Raw genomic sequence first — 15,672 nt, 5'->3', positions numbered from 1 at the left:
ACATGGGAATAGGGGTGGGTATCCATCAGCAAAAGTAAGCATGCATGATTATGATGTGGAGGGGCACCCCCGTTGCCATTTTGAAGGCAAGACAATTAATAGCTCATTAAAATCACTCTTTTCTCAAGAGGTGAAGAGACCTACCCAGCCTCACATTCCATATGAGGTCTCAGCAGAGATGAACATTAACAGCATGTCTTGGGGTGAAGCAGGGTCTCAGCTCATTAGATTTGCACACTTCAATTTACTACATCAGGCGGTCTCTAGAGAGCAAGGATGGAAGAACAGTAAAGTGGATTCCACCTGATATTCTAGTGATCATTAAATTTTATCACCCTCTTTTACCTGATAGTGGCAACTTAATTTTAATTCCAGTTTATGACAGAATAAAACTTGAAAATGGAACACCCCAAGAGAAGTCTTCTATCTATCTATAATATAATATTATAATGTAATATTTAATATACAGAGGTTGTTTGACTAGGCTGTTTTCTTTTGAGTCTAAATGAAATAGAAAAGTGAGCTGGGCTTTGTTTATTTACCAACGTGTAAGCACAGGTCCTCAGGACTCAGCAGTTTCCTGAGTCCAGCCAATACGAAGGCCTAAAACAGAGGCACTATTTGGAGACTTTTATGAAGTGTGAGACAAAGCACAGCCTTTAAAAACCCCAATTTCACTCTGTAACAGGAAGTTACTAAAACACTTTCAGTGGGTATCTTTTTCAGACTTTATAAATTGCCCTCCCAAGAGCAATTCATGCATCTTCATATATCAGCTTCCTTGCAGCTGACTTCACGGAGGCAGCACACGTTCCTTGATGGCACACTCAGAGCCCACTGTGGGTGCCAGGGGCACAGTCGTGGATTTACACAAAATAAATTCCTTCAAAATAAAAATGAGAGGCGATCTCAGCTCAGCATCATGTTTAATGGTGTTGAGCTGGACTGGAAGAGTCTACAAGTCTCCAGAGCTAACCGTCTCCTTACACCTGGGGCACTCCCACTTACATTGTCCCCTTAAAGTTTTCTGCGTATGCATGTCACGTGACACCGTAAATGGGCCTAAGATGTTGGAAGGCAGCCATATCAATCCATTTTTTCTTCTACCTTCTGATAACAATTGCAGTTGTGAAAAGAAGCATTTTAAGTAATGGCTGTCATGAGCAGCCAACTTGGAAAGCAACACCCCATTAATACCTTTCTGGTTAGAACAAATTTCCATTGACCCATGAAATGACTCCCTTGAGTTTGTAAATGTGAACTGGATATTGCTAAAAGAAACTATAGTTGTCATTTCCATGTTCTTACCCTTCCCAGTCTCTGACTAAGTTTTTGGAATATAAGGACATATTGTAGAGGATTTATGAGTGTTGGTTCTTGAAAACTCACCATGTTTAAATTTAACAAACATTTTGGTGGTCTTTACTAATTCCTGTCAAGATTGGGCTAAATCAAACCTGAGTATGGTAGATCATGCTTGTAAGGCAGAGGATTGCCCCTCAGGCTCCAGGCCAGCTTAGACTACAGAGTGCGACATGTCTCAAAAACAAAGCAAACTACACAAGTATCAAAAAGATTGTGTTAAGTCATCCCCAAGTGATATTCTGTGCACCAAAGGAGGAGGGAAAGTTCTGAATCAATAGCTATGGAGTATGTCTTTATTTCATTTACTGTGCTGACATAAGGCTGTGCCATTTAGGCCTCACAAAGTCCTCTAAGGTAGATATTTCTGTTGTTGTTGATAGATGAAAACACTAAAGCTCATATAGCCAATAAAAGTCCAGATGGCTCCAATGCCTTGCATGCACTTAACATATCTTAAGTATTGTAGTGCGCAGTTACCAACAGCTACTGCCACTACCTCTGGTGCCTGCATTCTCCCCTCCTCTTCCTCTTCCTCCTCTTCTTCTTTCTCCTCTTCCTCTTCCTCCTCTCCCTCCTCCTCTCCCTCCTCCTCTTCCCCCTCCTCTTCCTCTTCCTCTTCCCTCTTCTTCCTCTTCCTCCTCCTCTTCCTCTTCCCTCTTCTTCCTCCTCTTCTTCCTCCTCATCTTACTTTTATTTTTCATTTTATGAGAATTGTTGATTGACAGACACCTGATCAAAATACTAGCATTCTATTTTTTCAAAATAAAACATTATAGGAAATTTTGTGAGTTTTTTTCAGCACATTAAATATGTTAGGCAACATACTTAATGACTTAGCATTAATGAAGCATCTGGCTGACTTTCTATAATTTTAAAACTACTCATGATCTCTTAGATACCAAATTTATACACATACAGTGGCTAACACAATATCAGATAGATTTGGCTACTAATGGGCAAGCAAGATTTCATTTCTTGTTTCAAGATGCTGAACAATCCAGAAACCTCAAACCCTTCTAGGAAGAAGAAAGTATCATTTTTCTCTTTTCAGTTATGCACCTTTGCTTTGTGCTTATTCATCATGTTTTAAATAAACAGACTGAAGAAAGTTGTTATTAAAACCCTCCTCAGGCTTCTTCAGTTTCAGTCTTAAACCAAGTTCAAAATATTCTGGCAAAAATTAAAGGAACCATTCAAACATTTCCATAAATTTTAAATTGTGTAAAAGGCGATAAAACTAAAATGACCTGGAAAAATGGCTAATAAGCATTTCCTCATATCATAATCCATGATTGTTTTCAGATTTTAAAATTAGCTCTAATGCATTCTTGTTTTCCAGAGTTTGTACTACATTTGTTTCTGGATTTAATTTTGTAGAACTTTACTCTTTTATTTTATAGTACGTCAATATTGATGTATCAGTAAATGGCATGTAATGTTTTAATACTCATATTTATTCATCAAGGAAGGTAGAAAACACTGCCTATGTGCCATCTTCTACCTTTATGACCCAATCTAGTTGAATAGATATCCTTTTTAGGAGAGAACCAATAGATTTGCCCCAAACGCAGGCAGACTCAGAAGATGTGTGCTCCCTGATAGCCAAGAGCCTGCTGCAGTCTACAGCTCAAAGTCTTGGAATGCTAGCACAAGAGCAGAGTCCTGTCTCATGGTATCTCTGCTAATTACAGTTAAGGTTGCTCCTTTGTCCTCCTACTCTTCCCCTAGTGAGTTTAAACCCTTGTGTTAGAGCTAGCCTAACATTAGAACCTACCTAAAAACACATACAGCAAAAATACATTCCCTTTTATTGTGTAGTGAAATAAGTATAACAGTTTTTGTTCAAACATTGTTGCACTGTCACCCGGCAGCTTTTAAAGATAAGGTTGAGGAGTGCTTGTGTGGCATAAGGGATTTTAAGGAGATGTCTCAGAAGAGGTCTCCAGTGGCTCTCTACAGCTGCACATGAGATATCCATGATAACTAAAAAGGACTTATTACTACTCATTCAGAGTTATTACTAAATCCCATTGTATGCATATTGTGTTTCCCAGAACTGGTGAGATGAGGGTTTGATTAACTTGTTCTTTTTAAGAATGGATATAGTAGGACTTAGGAGACTGAGACAGGAGGATTGCGATTTTGAGGCCAGCCTGGCATACATTACAGAAGAAGTAAAGAGGAAAATAAGGAGAAGAGGGAGAGAGAGAGAGAGAGAGAGAGAGAGAGAGAGAGAGAGAGAGAGAGAGAGAGAGAGAGAGAGATTTTAGATTCCTTTGAAGTAGACTTGTATTATACTACACACTATGCTTCATGTGAGCATGATTTGAAATTCAACACTAATGTTCTTTGTTTTTTACTTTAAATAAAATTAATAGCAATCTGCTTTTGGGAGTTGGGGGACTATTAAAATTAAGAGCATATGCTAAAGTACAAGTTTTGGTGCCTAAAATTTGAAAAAAAAAAAAAAAACAGTGTTGATATTTAATGCAGGCCGCTGAAAGAGATGTTTCTGTACACAGTATGGTGTCCCTTATGTTTTCAGAACTTGGAATTAAGAACAATCATTCTGCTCTCTGGACCTTTGCATCACTACCCACTCCTGGGCAAATGAGACAAATGTACCCCTTCATAGAGTTTTCAATGACTTTCTCACTTCCATCCTTTAAGCATCATCTCAGATATTGTCTCTTTATAAGGACTAAACCTTCCAGCCTATGCACAGTAAACCTCCACCCGTATCACAGGCACGGTCCCTGCATACCTTCTTTATGTATATCTTTGCTATCCTTTGACATGCGAGCTCCACAAAGAAAGACAGACTTTATCTTCCTTATTGATCTTATGTCTAACAGTGCCTATCCCAATAAATGTCTTCACATTGTGGATTAAGTACATACATTAGTGGAACTGAAGGAGGGGGAAAGAAAGGAAATAAGACATTGGAAGAAAATGAAAAATAAAACTTGCTAAAAGGAATAGTCTAACCCTGAGGAATAGTCTGTAGTCTGAGCATTGCTCTATACATACCCAACTTGTAAAGAGTGTAGTAAAATTGTGAAATAAAATGGCACTTTCTCTCCTCTTCTTCTCTCTGTTCTCTCCTCTCCCTGCCACAGTGTGTGTGTGTGTGTGTGTGTGTGTGTGTGTGTGTGTGTGTGTGTACATATCATCATATCCTCTCCAGAAACACACAATGTTCTCTGTCAAGTAGAAAGTAATTCTTAATAGACATCAACATCTTTCAGTAGCCACTCTGCTTGTCGAAAGGTCGAGAGTCTAACTACCTGCAGTTGGGCCTGTCTCATGCTCGAGCTATGCACTGTATCATGGAAAACACCATAGACAGGGCATAAGCAACCCCCAGGTTATGTTCCAGTAAAGCTTGGTTTAAGGACACTGACATTTTGATATCATGCAACTTCACATAGTACTACTCTCCTTTGGTTTATTTCAACCAAATAAAAATATAATGACTGCTTCAGTTCATGGTCCTGTGAAAACAGGTAACTGGCTGGATCTGACTGCTTTCCCAACTCCTGGACCAGCTTCATGGTAATCTAATGGAAAAATGTATTTTGAGAGATAAACTGGCACAGGGATGTTGGGAATAAGTCTGTCACTTCTATACAGGATAAAATTTCTGTCGGTAGAATTTAGAGTAATTTGGCAGAGAAGGAAAGTCTAATGTCACATGATGAGACCTCCCTGATCTAAAATCATTGAGCATCCTGGATGTTCCATTATCTCTAGTAAACTTGAGAGTCTGTGCAATGCTCCTAGTAGCTGAGACTGCCCAGGGGTGGCACTAAAAAGCCATAGTTCTGCATATTCCCTCTCTTCTTAGACCTGGGAGCTGACTATCCATTTCTTTCAGTGCAGTTTTGTGAAATCAAGACAACTTGTGCACATAAAGTTAAATCCTGGTGTTCCTTATCATCCTGGAGGGGACAATGTTTCACGTGATGATTTCTCTAGACTTTGTGGTTTTAAGTGCAATAAGGACTTATCTGGGGAACCATTTAAAAACACCGAATGATGCTATTTTCTCTAAATGTAAAAATTCAAAAATTAGCTGGAAATTATGCTGTGTATTCATGTTATTTTTACCACTATACTATTTTGAGTATTCCCGATAACTTTAAGATAAGAGAGCTCTCCTACTCTTTCATAACTCCCATCTCTCTTAAACAGCCGAATCTGCTATTTAAACTTCCACCTTGGGAAGAAGCTAGTCAGTCTACAGTGAATACTCAGAATGCAGCTCAATTTGAAGATAAACCAGTTAAGTATTTCATAGATAGGAATATTTAGGATATTTAAATTGAATAGCCGAAAACTGCATCTGCTTTATTTTTGGGTATACAGGATAATCCAGCCCTCAGGTATGCTTCCTACAGGGACGTGTAAACAAGTTATTCATTTGTGTTTTTCCATTATATCATTAGATATATAAAAACAACCCAGCTACCCATTGGTTGCACAGGGGTTGGTAATCTGAGTTTAATTTTGTATCTGTTACCCACTTTTCTTCTGTGCCTCTCTGCGTATTAGGAAATACAGATTGATAATAGTGTTTTAATTAAAGCTAAACCGAATAGGAAGAAGAAAATGTGACACAAAGTCAGCCAAATAGTCTGCTTTAAAATGTCCAGCTCAGGTCTTGGCTTTTCTCAGCTGCAGACCCTCTGGCATGTGACACTGAGAGGTAGCTACACACAGCACCAGGTGGGCAGAACATGGCAACGCCCTGCAGAGGGTTGAGTCAATGACTCTGAGTAAACTGAGATGCGGATTGTTGGAATTGTACATAGATGAGCCATTTAACCACCAGGGTGGACTGTGTGGTTGTGCTATTTAAGACTCAACTGTGTCACACTCCGCAGCCTTACAATGGTGAGGCTGTAATTGAGTCCTCAGGAGGAAGGAACTTGGGCCAAAGGGTCCTGTGCTTATGTGGGGTTTCTTGTCATCATTTTCTTCCAAGAAGCCCAGGGGATGTGTACTCTTGAGGGAAACAAAGGAGATGTCATCTGCAGGGCTCTCCTTGGCCCAGCTGTAATTGGAGGCCGCCAGATTTATATCCCTGTTCTATCTGAAAATATAAGACTACCCTAATATTTCCCACACATTTTTGATGACACAAGCCTATTCGTAAGCTTCGACATAATCAACACTGCAGTTTGACCTGTTCAGGTGTCAGATATTTTTTTTTTTTCAAATGTGTGACTAGCCTCACAGCTGGAGACCTGTATTCTATGTTGCTAAGTGTAAATAAGTCCTTGAAAAGATTATGATGTGTTGGGTTCTGAGTTGCTGGCTTTCTTCCTACTCCCCAACTGCTATTCTTGCATGTCTCTCTGGGAATAGTTCATCTTCGAAATCATATCAGCTGTCATTTACGTTGCCTGGGCCGTGGCCATAGGCTTTATTTTATTCTGCTGATAATTTTCCCTGGTGCTGTAGTCCAGATGCAACATATTGAACACCACCTTTTCCCTCCTGCAAGTAGCCATTTCACTGTGGAAATGGGCACTCCCAGGAGAAAGATAATACCATCTTCCACCTTCACTATTTCTTTAAGGTGCATTTTGTACATGCCTACCTAGTCACCCCATTACTTTGTGTCTCTCTTTGTTTTTCTTTCTTTTTTCTTTTTCTTTTGTGTGTGTGTGTGTGTGTGTGTGTGTGTGTGTGTGTGTGTGTGTGTATGTTTAGCTTTTTTTTTTCTTTTATTGGATTTTTTAAATTTACATTTCAGATGCTATCTCCTTTCCAGGTCTCCCCTCCAGAACCTTCCTATCCACTCCCTCCTCCCCCTGTCTCTATGAGGTTGCTCCCCCACCCACCCACCCACTGCTGCCTTACTGCCCTGGCTTTCCCCTACACTGGGGCATGGAACCCCCCAGGCCCAAGGGCCGCCCCTCCCACTGATGTTCAACAAGGCCATCATCTGCCACTCATGTGGCTGGAGCCGTGTGTACTCTATGATTGGTGGTCCAGTCCCTGGGAGCTCCAGGGGGTCTGGCCTGTTGACACTGTTGCTCCCTGCATGGGGCTGCAAACCCCCTTAGCTCCTTTAGTCCCTTCTCCAACTCCTCCATCGGGGACCCTGTGCTCAGTCCAATGGTTGGCTTCAAGTATCCACTTCTGTATTTGTCGGGCTCTGGCAGAGCCTCTCAGGAGACAGCTCAAGTCAGCAAGCACCTCTGTCATCTGCAATAGTGTCCATGTTTGGCGACTGTAGATGGGATGGATCCCCAGGTGGGGCAGTCTCTGGCTGAACTTTCCTTCAGTCTCTGCTCCACACTTTGTCTCCACATTTGCTTCTGTATTTTGTTCCCCCTTCTAGGAACACTGAAACATCCACACTTTGGTCTCCCTTCTTCTTGAGCTTCATTTGGTCTGTGAATTGTATCTTGGGTATCTGAACTTTTGGGCTAATATCCACTTATCAGTGAGTGCATACAGTGTGTGTTCTTTTCTGACTGGATTACCTAACTCAGGATGATATTTTCAAGTTCCATCCATTTGCCTGTGAATTTCCTGAAGTCACTGTTTTTAATAGCTGAGTAGTACTCCATTCTGTAAATGTACCACATTTTCTGAATCCATTCCTGTGATGAGGGACAACACCTGGGTTTTTTCCAGCTTTTGAATATTATAAATATGACTGCTATGAACATAGTAGGAGGAATTTTACAGTGATCCTTCATTTTCAAAGATAAGAAATCATCTTTTCTTTTGAAATGGAGTGAAAGAACTAACTGTAGTATTGGTTTTATAGAGCTAAGTGGAAGAATTGGTAGCGTCTTGAAACAAAACTCACCTCCCTCCTTTCAGGCTGTACTTTCCAGTCCGGTCTAGAGATAAATCAACAAAGCTTCATTCCCCACCACCTCCCATTTTCATTCCCCACCTGACAAGCCATCACTCAGGCCCTTCTGTGTTTCCTTCAACAGTAGACACTAAACTGTACCCCATCCTTGTGAGAGTACAGTGCTGCCTTCTGCAGAACAGCCAACCGACTTGTCATGGTCAGCAATGACCTCATAACAAACCAAACCTTCTGCTTCAATCTTGCTAATCCAAGACTGAAGCAGAAGGAAGGCATAGAAAAGAGCTGCTAGCCCACAAGTCTCCATCTTGGCAAGAACAATACCCAGGGGAGTGTACTGGAAAAGTAGAGACCCTTTGAGTCTGCTCTTAAATCCTGTGATTGTCCCTGTGTCTCAGATCCTTGCCACACCAGGCCAGATGACAAGGAGTATTATTAGATACTCTGTGTAGACCAGGATTTGGCATATTTCTGAAACTTGCTTTTTTTTGGTCAGTCTATTTGATCATTTAGTGACATTTTAAAATAAAACCTTCATGTGTTACTGTGTTGTTTTTTTTTCATATCTTTGATTAGTTTTATTTTTCCTTTTGGACCATGAAATAGGTTAGTTTGAAAAGAAGCATATAAGTATCTAGTGAAATGACAAACAGGTAGTAGTATCTAGGGAGATGAGGTGACAATAAACTCTTTGTACCCAGTGATGGGTAAATTGAGCACTGGATGATTGGCACACCCGTGCCATCCATCTAGTACTATCTAATTTCAAGCTTTTCAGAGTCTAGGCTAACTTTGTCTGCCTATTGAAAGGGAGCATGCAATTTCATGTATACATCATAATTGCATGTAGTTTATTCAAAACCAATTTATGCTATATTGTAAAAGCTTTTGTTGTTGCTCTGTTGAGACTCTGGTTTTTTCACTTTCATTTTATTGAAATCCCTCTAGGAAATTCCTTGTTGGTGACAGTCAATAAGAGATTTGTTCTTCCATTCTTTGGACTATCTTGACATTTGGGGAAGAGTGCATTGAGGTTATTTCTACTTTTGCTGTTGTTGTTGTTAAATAACCAAACAACCAAACTGTTAAATGCAATAGCTTGCTATGAGGAAATACGCAGAAGGAAAAATGTATATACTACTTGCATTTTGTTCCTTACAAATACACTTTGTTAAAAGATTAGCAGGTACAGTGTGATTATTTTCTAGACAGAGTTGACATTATGCCTAGTGAGATGGCTCAGTTAGTAATATGCCTGCAATGTATGCATGATGACTTGATTCCCATTGCCACTTACAGAATTGGACATTTTCATATATGAGTGTAACCAAAGCAATAAGGAGCTGGAAGGAGGCAGCTTTAGGCTTGCTGCCCAGTTAGTCTAGGCAAGTGATCGATTTGCAGATTCAGTGAAAAGCCCTACCTAAACTATGAGGTGGAGAGTGATTAAGGGAGACACTCAACATTGACACCTGTCCTCCACATGCACACACGCAGGCACATGTGTGCAGGAACACACAGAAAAGGTCCCATCATTATTCCCTGTTCCAAAGAGGATTGCCAAACTGTTATATGTGTAAAACTTTGGGGTGGAACAGACAGATTCATCTTATGTTTTTATGCCTGTGTTGTTTTTCTCCTATGTTCAGGATACACTTAGAGCCCTTCTCTGAACATGCTGTGTGATTATAATGAGGGCAGTAGAGTTCTTCAACTGTATGTTTCTATGGCAGATGAATCTTATTATTTTAATCCGTAAGCTTCTAATTCATCGCTTAAATGTGATAACTAATCCAGTGTGTCTAATTGATTGGTTCAGTTGATTCAAGTGAACGGTTAGTGATCCACCATTCAGATACCAGTGATCCATTTCATGCTCATTTCCAACCTGGCTGACAGTCCTTTCCCATCTGCAGTGATATTAATGAATTTGCCTCGGTTCATTCCTAAATTCTAATGCACACTCCATTCTGACCATAAGTAAATGAATATTTATGGCTCACAGCAGAGTGTTCACCTCATCCTAAAAAGTTAAAATGTATTTTAACAGTATGCATGCTGTAAGCTTCCTCCCAAATATAGCTCTGTCTACATGACCTGTCAAGCTCAGAATAAATTAGAACACAATGTCTAGCTGTATTATTCTCACTAGATAGTGTATGATAGTCACGTGTAAGAATAGCTGTTAGCCCTGCACTTTTGTGTGTGTGTGTGTTATTCTTTTTAAAATTATTTTATTAGATATTTTCTTCATTTACATAGCCCTGCACTTTTAAGCTACTGACTGTGCAGCCCATCTGTGGCAGTCCTGTAAATATTAAAATTATTCTTTTTTGCCCCTGTAGATGTTTCTTAAACTTTGCTTAGAATAAAAGAATGTTAGAAAATGAATTATCTAAACACACACACACACACACACACACACACACACACACACTCCAATGTAGACTTTATCCTCCCTAAACATTGTTTCTTCAAAATATTGGAAGGAACTTTCTCCTTTGATTTCTTTTTTGATTTTGTTGTTGTTTAATTTTATATTCCCCTTAGAAATTAATATTTTTGCCTCTTCATTATTCTTGTTTCTTTTATCCTCATTACTGGTATTGGTTATCCAGAAATATTTCATAAAGCAGAAATAGATTTGCTTAATTCAATGATTTATTTGTATACTATTCTTACATCTTATTTTTAGATGTTTTTATATACAATAAATGAACTGGCAGACCTTAGATAGCTTTGCAGAGTCTTCCAGCGTCTTAAAATCCCATACAAAGTTATGTGAGAGTATGTTGTATATAGTGTTCATTTTCCTGGGAAGATATCTTTTCATCTGACACCCACACCTATAACTGTAAAGATAAAGTCACTAATCTATCACCTAAAATAGTTCTGTCATCATAACAGCATCTTTATTCCTCTGGAGGTCGTTGTCTTCCTCAGTCTTAACTCCTCCTTTAATGTCACTATGCTTTTCAGGGCTTAGACTTAGAAATAAGGGTTCAAAGGGGGTTGAGACTGGAGGTGGTGCTTGGAGATAAAAATCTACCTGAGCGCGTGTCTCTAGCTGCATAAGTAGCAGAAGATGACCTAATCGGCCATCACTGGGAAGAGAGGCCCCTTGGTCTTGCAAACTTTATATGACCCAGCACANGGGAAGGCCNGGGCCAAGTAGTGGGAGTGGGTGGGTAGGGGAGCCGGGGCGGGGGGGGGTATAGGGAACTTTCGGGATAGCATTTGAAATGTAAATAAATAAAATAAAATAAAATAAAATAAAATAAAAAATCTATGGGAACAAAAGCTGGCACTTCAAAGAGAAAAAGAAAAAGGGGAACCCCTCCCCCTCAACAAAGTCTTATCACAGAAACATTTAGTAGAGTGGTACTTGCATTTTTGGCCATGTATGTATTTTACCTTCATAATTTTTTAAATCATGTAAAATTTAAAGGATAAAGAGTCCCTTTGTCTTATGTTCTGCAATTGATACTTTGAAACTCTATGGTTTAGACCATGCTCAATATGGGAAGCAATGACTAGATTCATATTAGCTGTCGTTGTTTGACAACTGTAATGAATAGAATGTAGGTGACTAAGAACTTTCTCTTTCCTTATTTTTTAAAAAATCCACATTTGTTTTCTTGGTGTGTGCATAGGGGCATGCCTATAGAGGTCCACAGGTAACATCTATGAGTTGATTGTCTCCTTCTACCATGTGGGTCCTGGAGATCAAACTCAGAGGTCAGACTTGTGGCAAGCACATGCTCCTCTGACTTTTTTTTTTTTTTTTTGACGTTCATTTTTCATTGCAACCTGACTCCATTACCTTTTGTGAAGAAAGTAGGCTGCAGACAACTAGGCAATAGTAAACTGCATGTGGATGTAGTACTGATAGGCCTTTATGTTTTAAACAGATGGTGTTTTTGACTGTTTGGGTCCATAGTCCAATGACTAGGCACATGTTTACAAATCATACAAATATTTAGATAGAATTCAGACATATAGCATGAATTAGATAATCTTTGCCATACGTGTGATAAGAATGAAAGCAGATGGAAATATAATTAAGCTCTTCTGTTTTGACATTATATGAATTTGCTTATCTCCAGCCATTTGAAATGCCTATTCTTAAAGTATAGTAACATTAAACAGGATCAGCCTACACAGCATGATATGGGGGAAACTTCAAGTCCACATAAGGATTCTAAATACTTGGCATCCCTAAATAGCTGTTCATATCTAGTGGCCAGGGCAGCCTTGTCTGTTTAGTCTCCACAAGCTGGGGAAGCATTGCTGGCTGATGTTGCTCTTGGTTTGTTGTGAATAGGAAGCCTGGTAGCAGCAGAGTAGAGACCATTCAAGGTGCCATATTCATTAGGGATAGCACTCAAACATGACACTAATTAGTCACCAGGGAATACTGACTTATGAAACCCGTCGTGGTGGCAAGATGAAGTCCTTTCAGATATGCCAGCAAAATGGAATTGAACAAATTGTGCCACTCAGTAGCCAGCTTTGGGTAGACATTCCATCCATAATATATAATATAAATATATTAACTTGTGCCCTCGTGGTCAAATGTTTAGCTTAGCTCCCCAGGGTAAAGACTGGGAGTCCACTTACAGAGCTCCTCTGGGGAGAACCCTTGGTTTCTGGTGAGTCAGAGGGGATGCTAATGAGGGCCTCGTTCATTCTGCCTCTAGTTCCTTGATACCATGGAGAGGGGAGGGTTGAGGGGTCAATGAATCATTAATCTGATTAAAGGAAAATGTCCATATTCCAAAGATTTCCTCCAGTTGCTCAAAACATCCAAAGAAAGACACATGGCCTTGGCCCCTGGAATATCTGGCCTTCATCGTGACCTTCAAACTTAGCTTCCTCTCAAATCCAGTTTTGAAACTTGGTGACTATGTCTAACTTGCACCTTTCACCTCTAGAGAGTTATGATTATAGGTATTGACTTCAACACTTTTTTTTTCTCAATCATTTAGCTTGTTAATCAGTGCTGCTGTCTGTGATTCCTTTAAAACAAGTATTTCCATAAATTTAGATTCTATAGCTACTCTACAGAGTAACTATATAGCAGGACCCTTAGGGGTCAGCGTTAGCTCCATGGAAAACATTCCCAGTCAGTATTTGTGGCTGACTTTTAACTGTTGAAGTTATGTCTAAGTGTTACTGAGCACAGGCTTCGCTTTTTACCTGAGTGGACTGGTGTGTGTGTGTGTGTGTGTGTGTTGGTGTCACATGTATACCACTGCTGCCAGCCAGCTGTGAGCCATGCTGGCACATTTATCTCTTAGATATCCTTAAGTGGAAAATTGGAACAATGTAGTAATGATATGAGCCATTCCTCCCAGTGACTGGATCTGAATTTATCACATTTACTATTAAATGAAGCCCAGAGGTCCTATCCACCAATAGGTGCAATAAGAAGAGGTAATTGGGTCCTTCCTGCCTGTTTTTCTGTTGCTGAGATCATCTGAGTAAGAGGTTTTCCGTTTTTATCATAATATTTTGCTAATAATAGCTAGGCAGAAAAACCTGCAAACATACAGCATTGTTTTAATAAGTCTGTATTATGCTTCATTTGCAGGACCGTGTAAATGCATTACAAATGGTAAGTGGGGGCCTTTGCCTTCTTGTATTAGAATTACTGCTCTCTAATGTGGATTCCAGAGCCCACCAATGGAAACAATTTCAGAAAGCATTTCTAAAATTACTGCTAAGATCTATAGTGGGGAAGGCGCTGGACTGCATCTTAGAGGTAGGTGAATATAAACTTTTCAGATGGAAACTTCAGATAAAACTGTGACTGTACGGGAGGAGCTGCCGCTGCTCGGGATGGCCATGCCAAGATGACTTCTCTGTGGGACGGGAGTAGTATAAGTCTGATCCATGCCCTGTGTTGTTTCTGCATGTCGCCCTCAGGGCAGGGGTTGGATGCCGAGCACCTTGAGGTTCAGGTTTTTAACTTTCTATTTTCAGTTTTCATTATTATTGAGCCCACCCAAACAAAACAAAACAAACAAACAAACAAACAAAAACCCACCAAACACACAAAAACCCATGAAACCAGATCAGCCTTTTGACAGCTTTACTTGAAGAAATTTAGTATTGGGGAATAATTTTAAGTATCTAGCTCTAAACAGTACATGATTGCATTCATTATTAGAAAAATGATGAATTTTTAAATATAAGAACAAAACCACATCTGCATTGAAGTAAGTAGGTGAAGTATAGCATTTCCCACTGACCAGGTTTCAGTCATTGGAGGAGAGGCTTATGTTACAATTTCAAATGAAAACGAATTCAAGAAACAAAATCTTGTGTACTTTAGTGTTGGCTTATGAAGCCAAGGGACAGATGCACGAGACAGCACTCACACTGCATGGTTGACTTGACAGCAACCATGTGAATCAGAAAAACAGCACTGGGCGTTTGGTTCAGGGGTAAAGAATCTGCCCATCATTTGGTCTCCATCACCACACAAGATTCAAAAAGTTAGGAACCCAGTAGAATATAGAGTATAGTACCGCTTTATGGCAAAATACTATGCAGTACTAAAAAGGCATATTTGAAGAAGTAAAGATTGCCATGCTCTTGTTGGGGGTGGGGTGGAATATAGCAATGTATAAACCGTTGATACAAATGCTGGATATGCATATTTTTGTATTAAATGATCATTAAGAAATGACATAAAATACTAACAGTATCTTTAGAACACTGGGATTTTTCTTTTGGTAAATTTGTAATGTGCAGGAAGGAATAAAACTCCTTTAAGCAATAAAGCTAATAAGTAAGTCTCTGTCCATTTTTTATTTAATTATTTATTTCTTTGTTAATTAATTAATTTATTTATTTATTTTACTAGAAATAGAAATAAATGGGCCTGTTTTTATAAAGCGACACTGTCCAAACTCCCCTTGATTTAACTGGACCACTCAAAAAGTTCCCTTACCTTTCCCCCTTTCAGTGTGACAGACTAGAGGAGTACAGTGTCTGTTTTTCTCCACAGTTTTGTTGTGTTTCAAGAGTATCTTGCTAACAAGCTTATGAGTTAAATATTCTTTTAAAAATATGAAAAAAATCACAATGTGTGTATTTGTAGATGTAGACTGAGAGCACAAAATATACACATCTAGAAAACTGTCTCATAACTGCATCTGTAAAGATGGTGAATGTTAAAATCATTTTAGCCAATCTTGATACCGGAGGGGGGAAAAACCTGGGAACATAATGAAGCCCAGGGTTGGGTCATCATTTTCATTGTGGTCATGTGTTATTATTTCAATATCTGAACCTTATCAGTATGATATCCAAATCTAAAAGTTACATCAATGTGAAGTCTTTCTCATTTCCTTCTATTTGTTGGTATTTTTATGTGCCTCCCATCTTTCCCAATGAAGTATCATACAGTAGAGTCTTAAAGGTCTTTTACAAAGGGTCCCCTGGAACCAAAGGTAAAAATT

At 39.3% G+C, this 15,672-nt stretch overlaps 1 protein-coding gene across 1 annotated transcript in view; it reads left to right on the top strand.

Moving 5' to 3' along the window:
* The window catches only part of Cep128 (centrosomal protein 128), a 345,407-nt gene that overhangs the window by 272,618 nt on the left and 57,117 nt on the right, over window positions 1-15,672 (top strand). The window contains exon 22 of the mRNA XM_021201917.1: window positions 13,797-13,820. Within this exon, the coding sequence (XP_021057576.1) occupies window positions 13,797-13,820 (24 nt within the window). The remainder of the gene's footprint in view (window positions 1-13,796; window positions 13,821-15,672) is intronic.

This window comes from Mus pahari, chromosome 7 (genome assembly GCF_900095145.1).
Source record: "Mus pahari chromosome 7, PAHARI_EIJ_v1.1, whole genome shotgun sequence".
Taxonomy (NCBI): Eukaryota; Metazoa; Chordata; class Mammalia; order Rodentia; family Muridae; genus Mus; species Mus pahari.
This window is presented reverse-complemented; position numbering and strand designations above follow the sequence as displayed.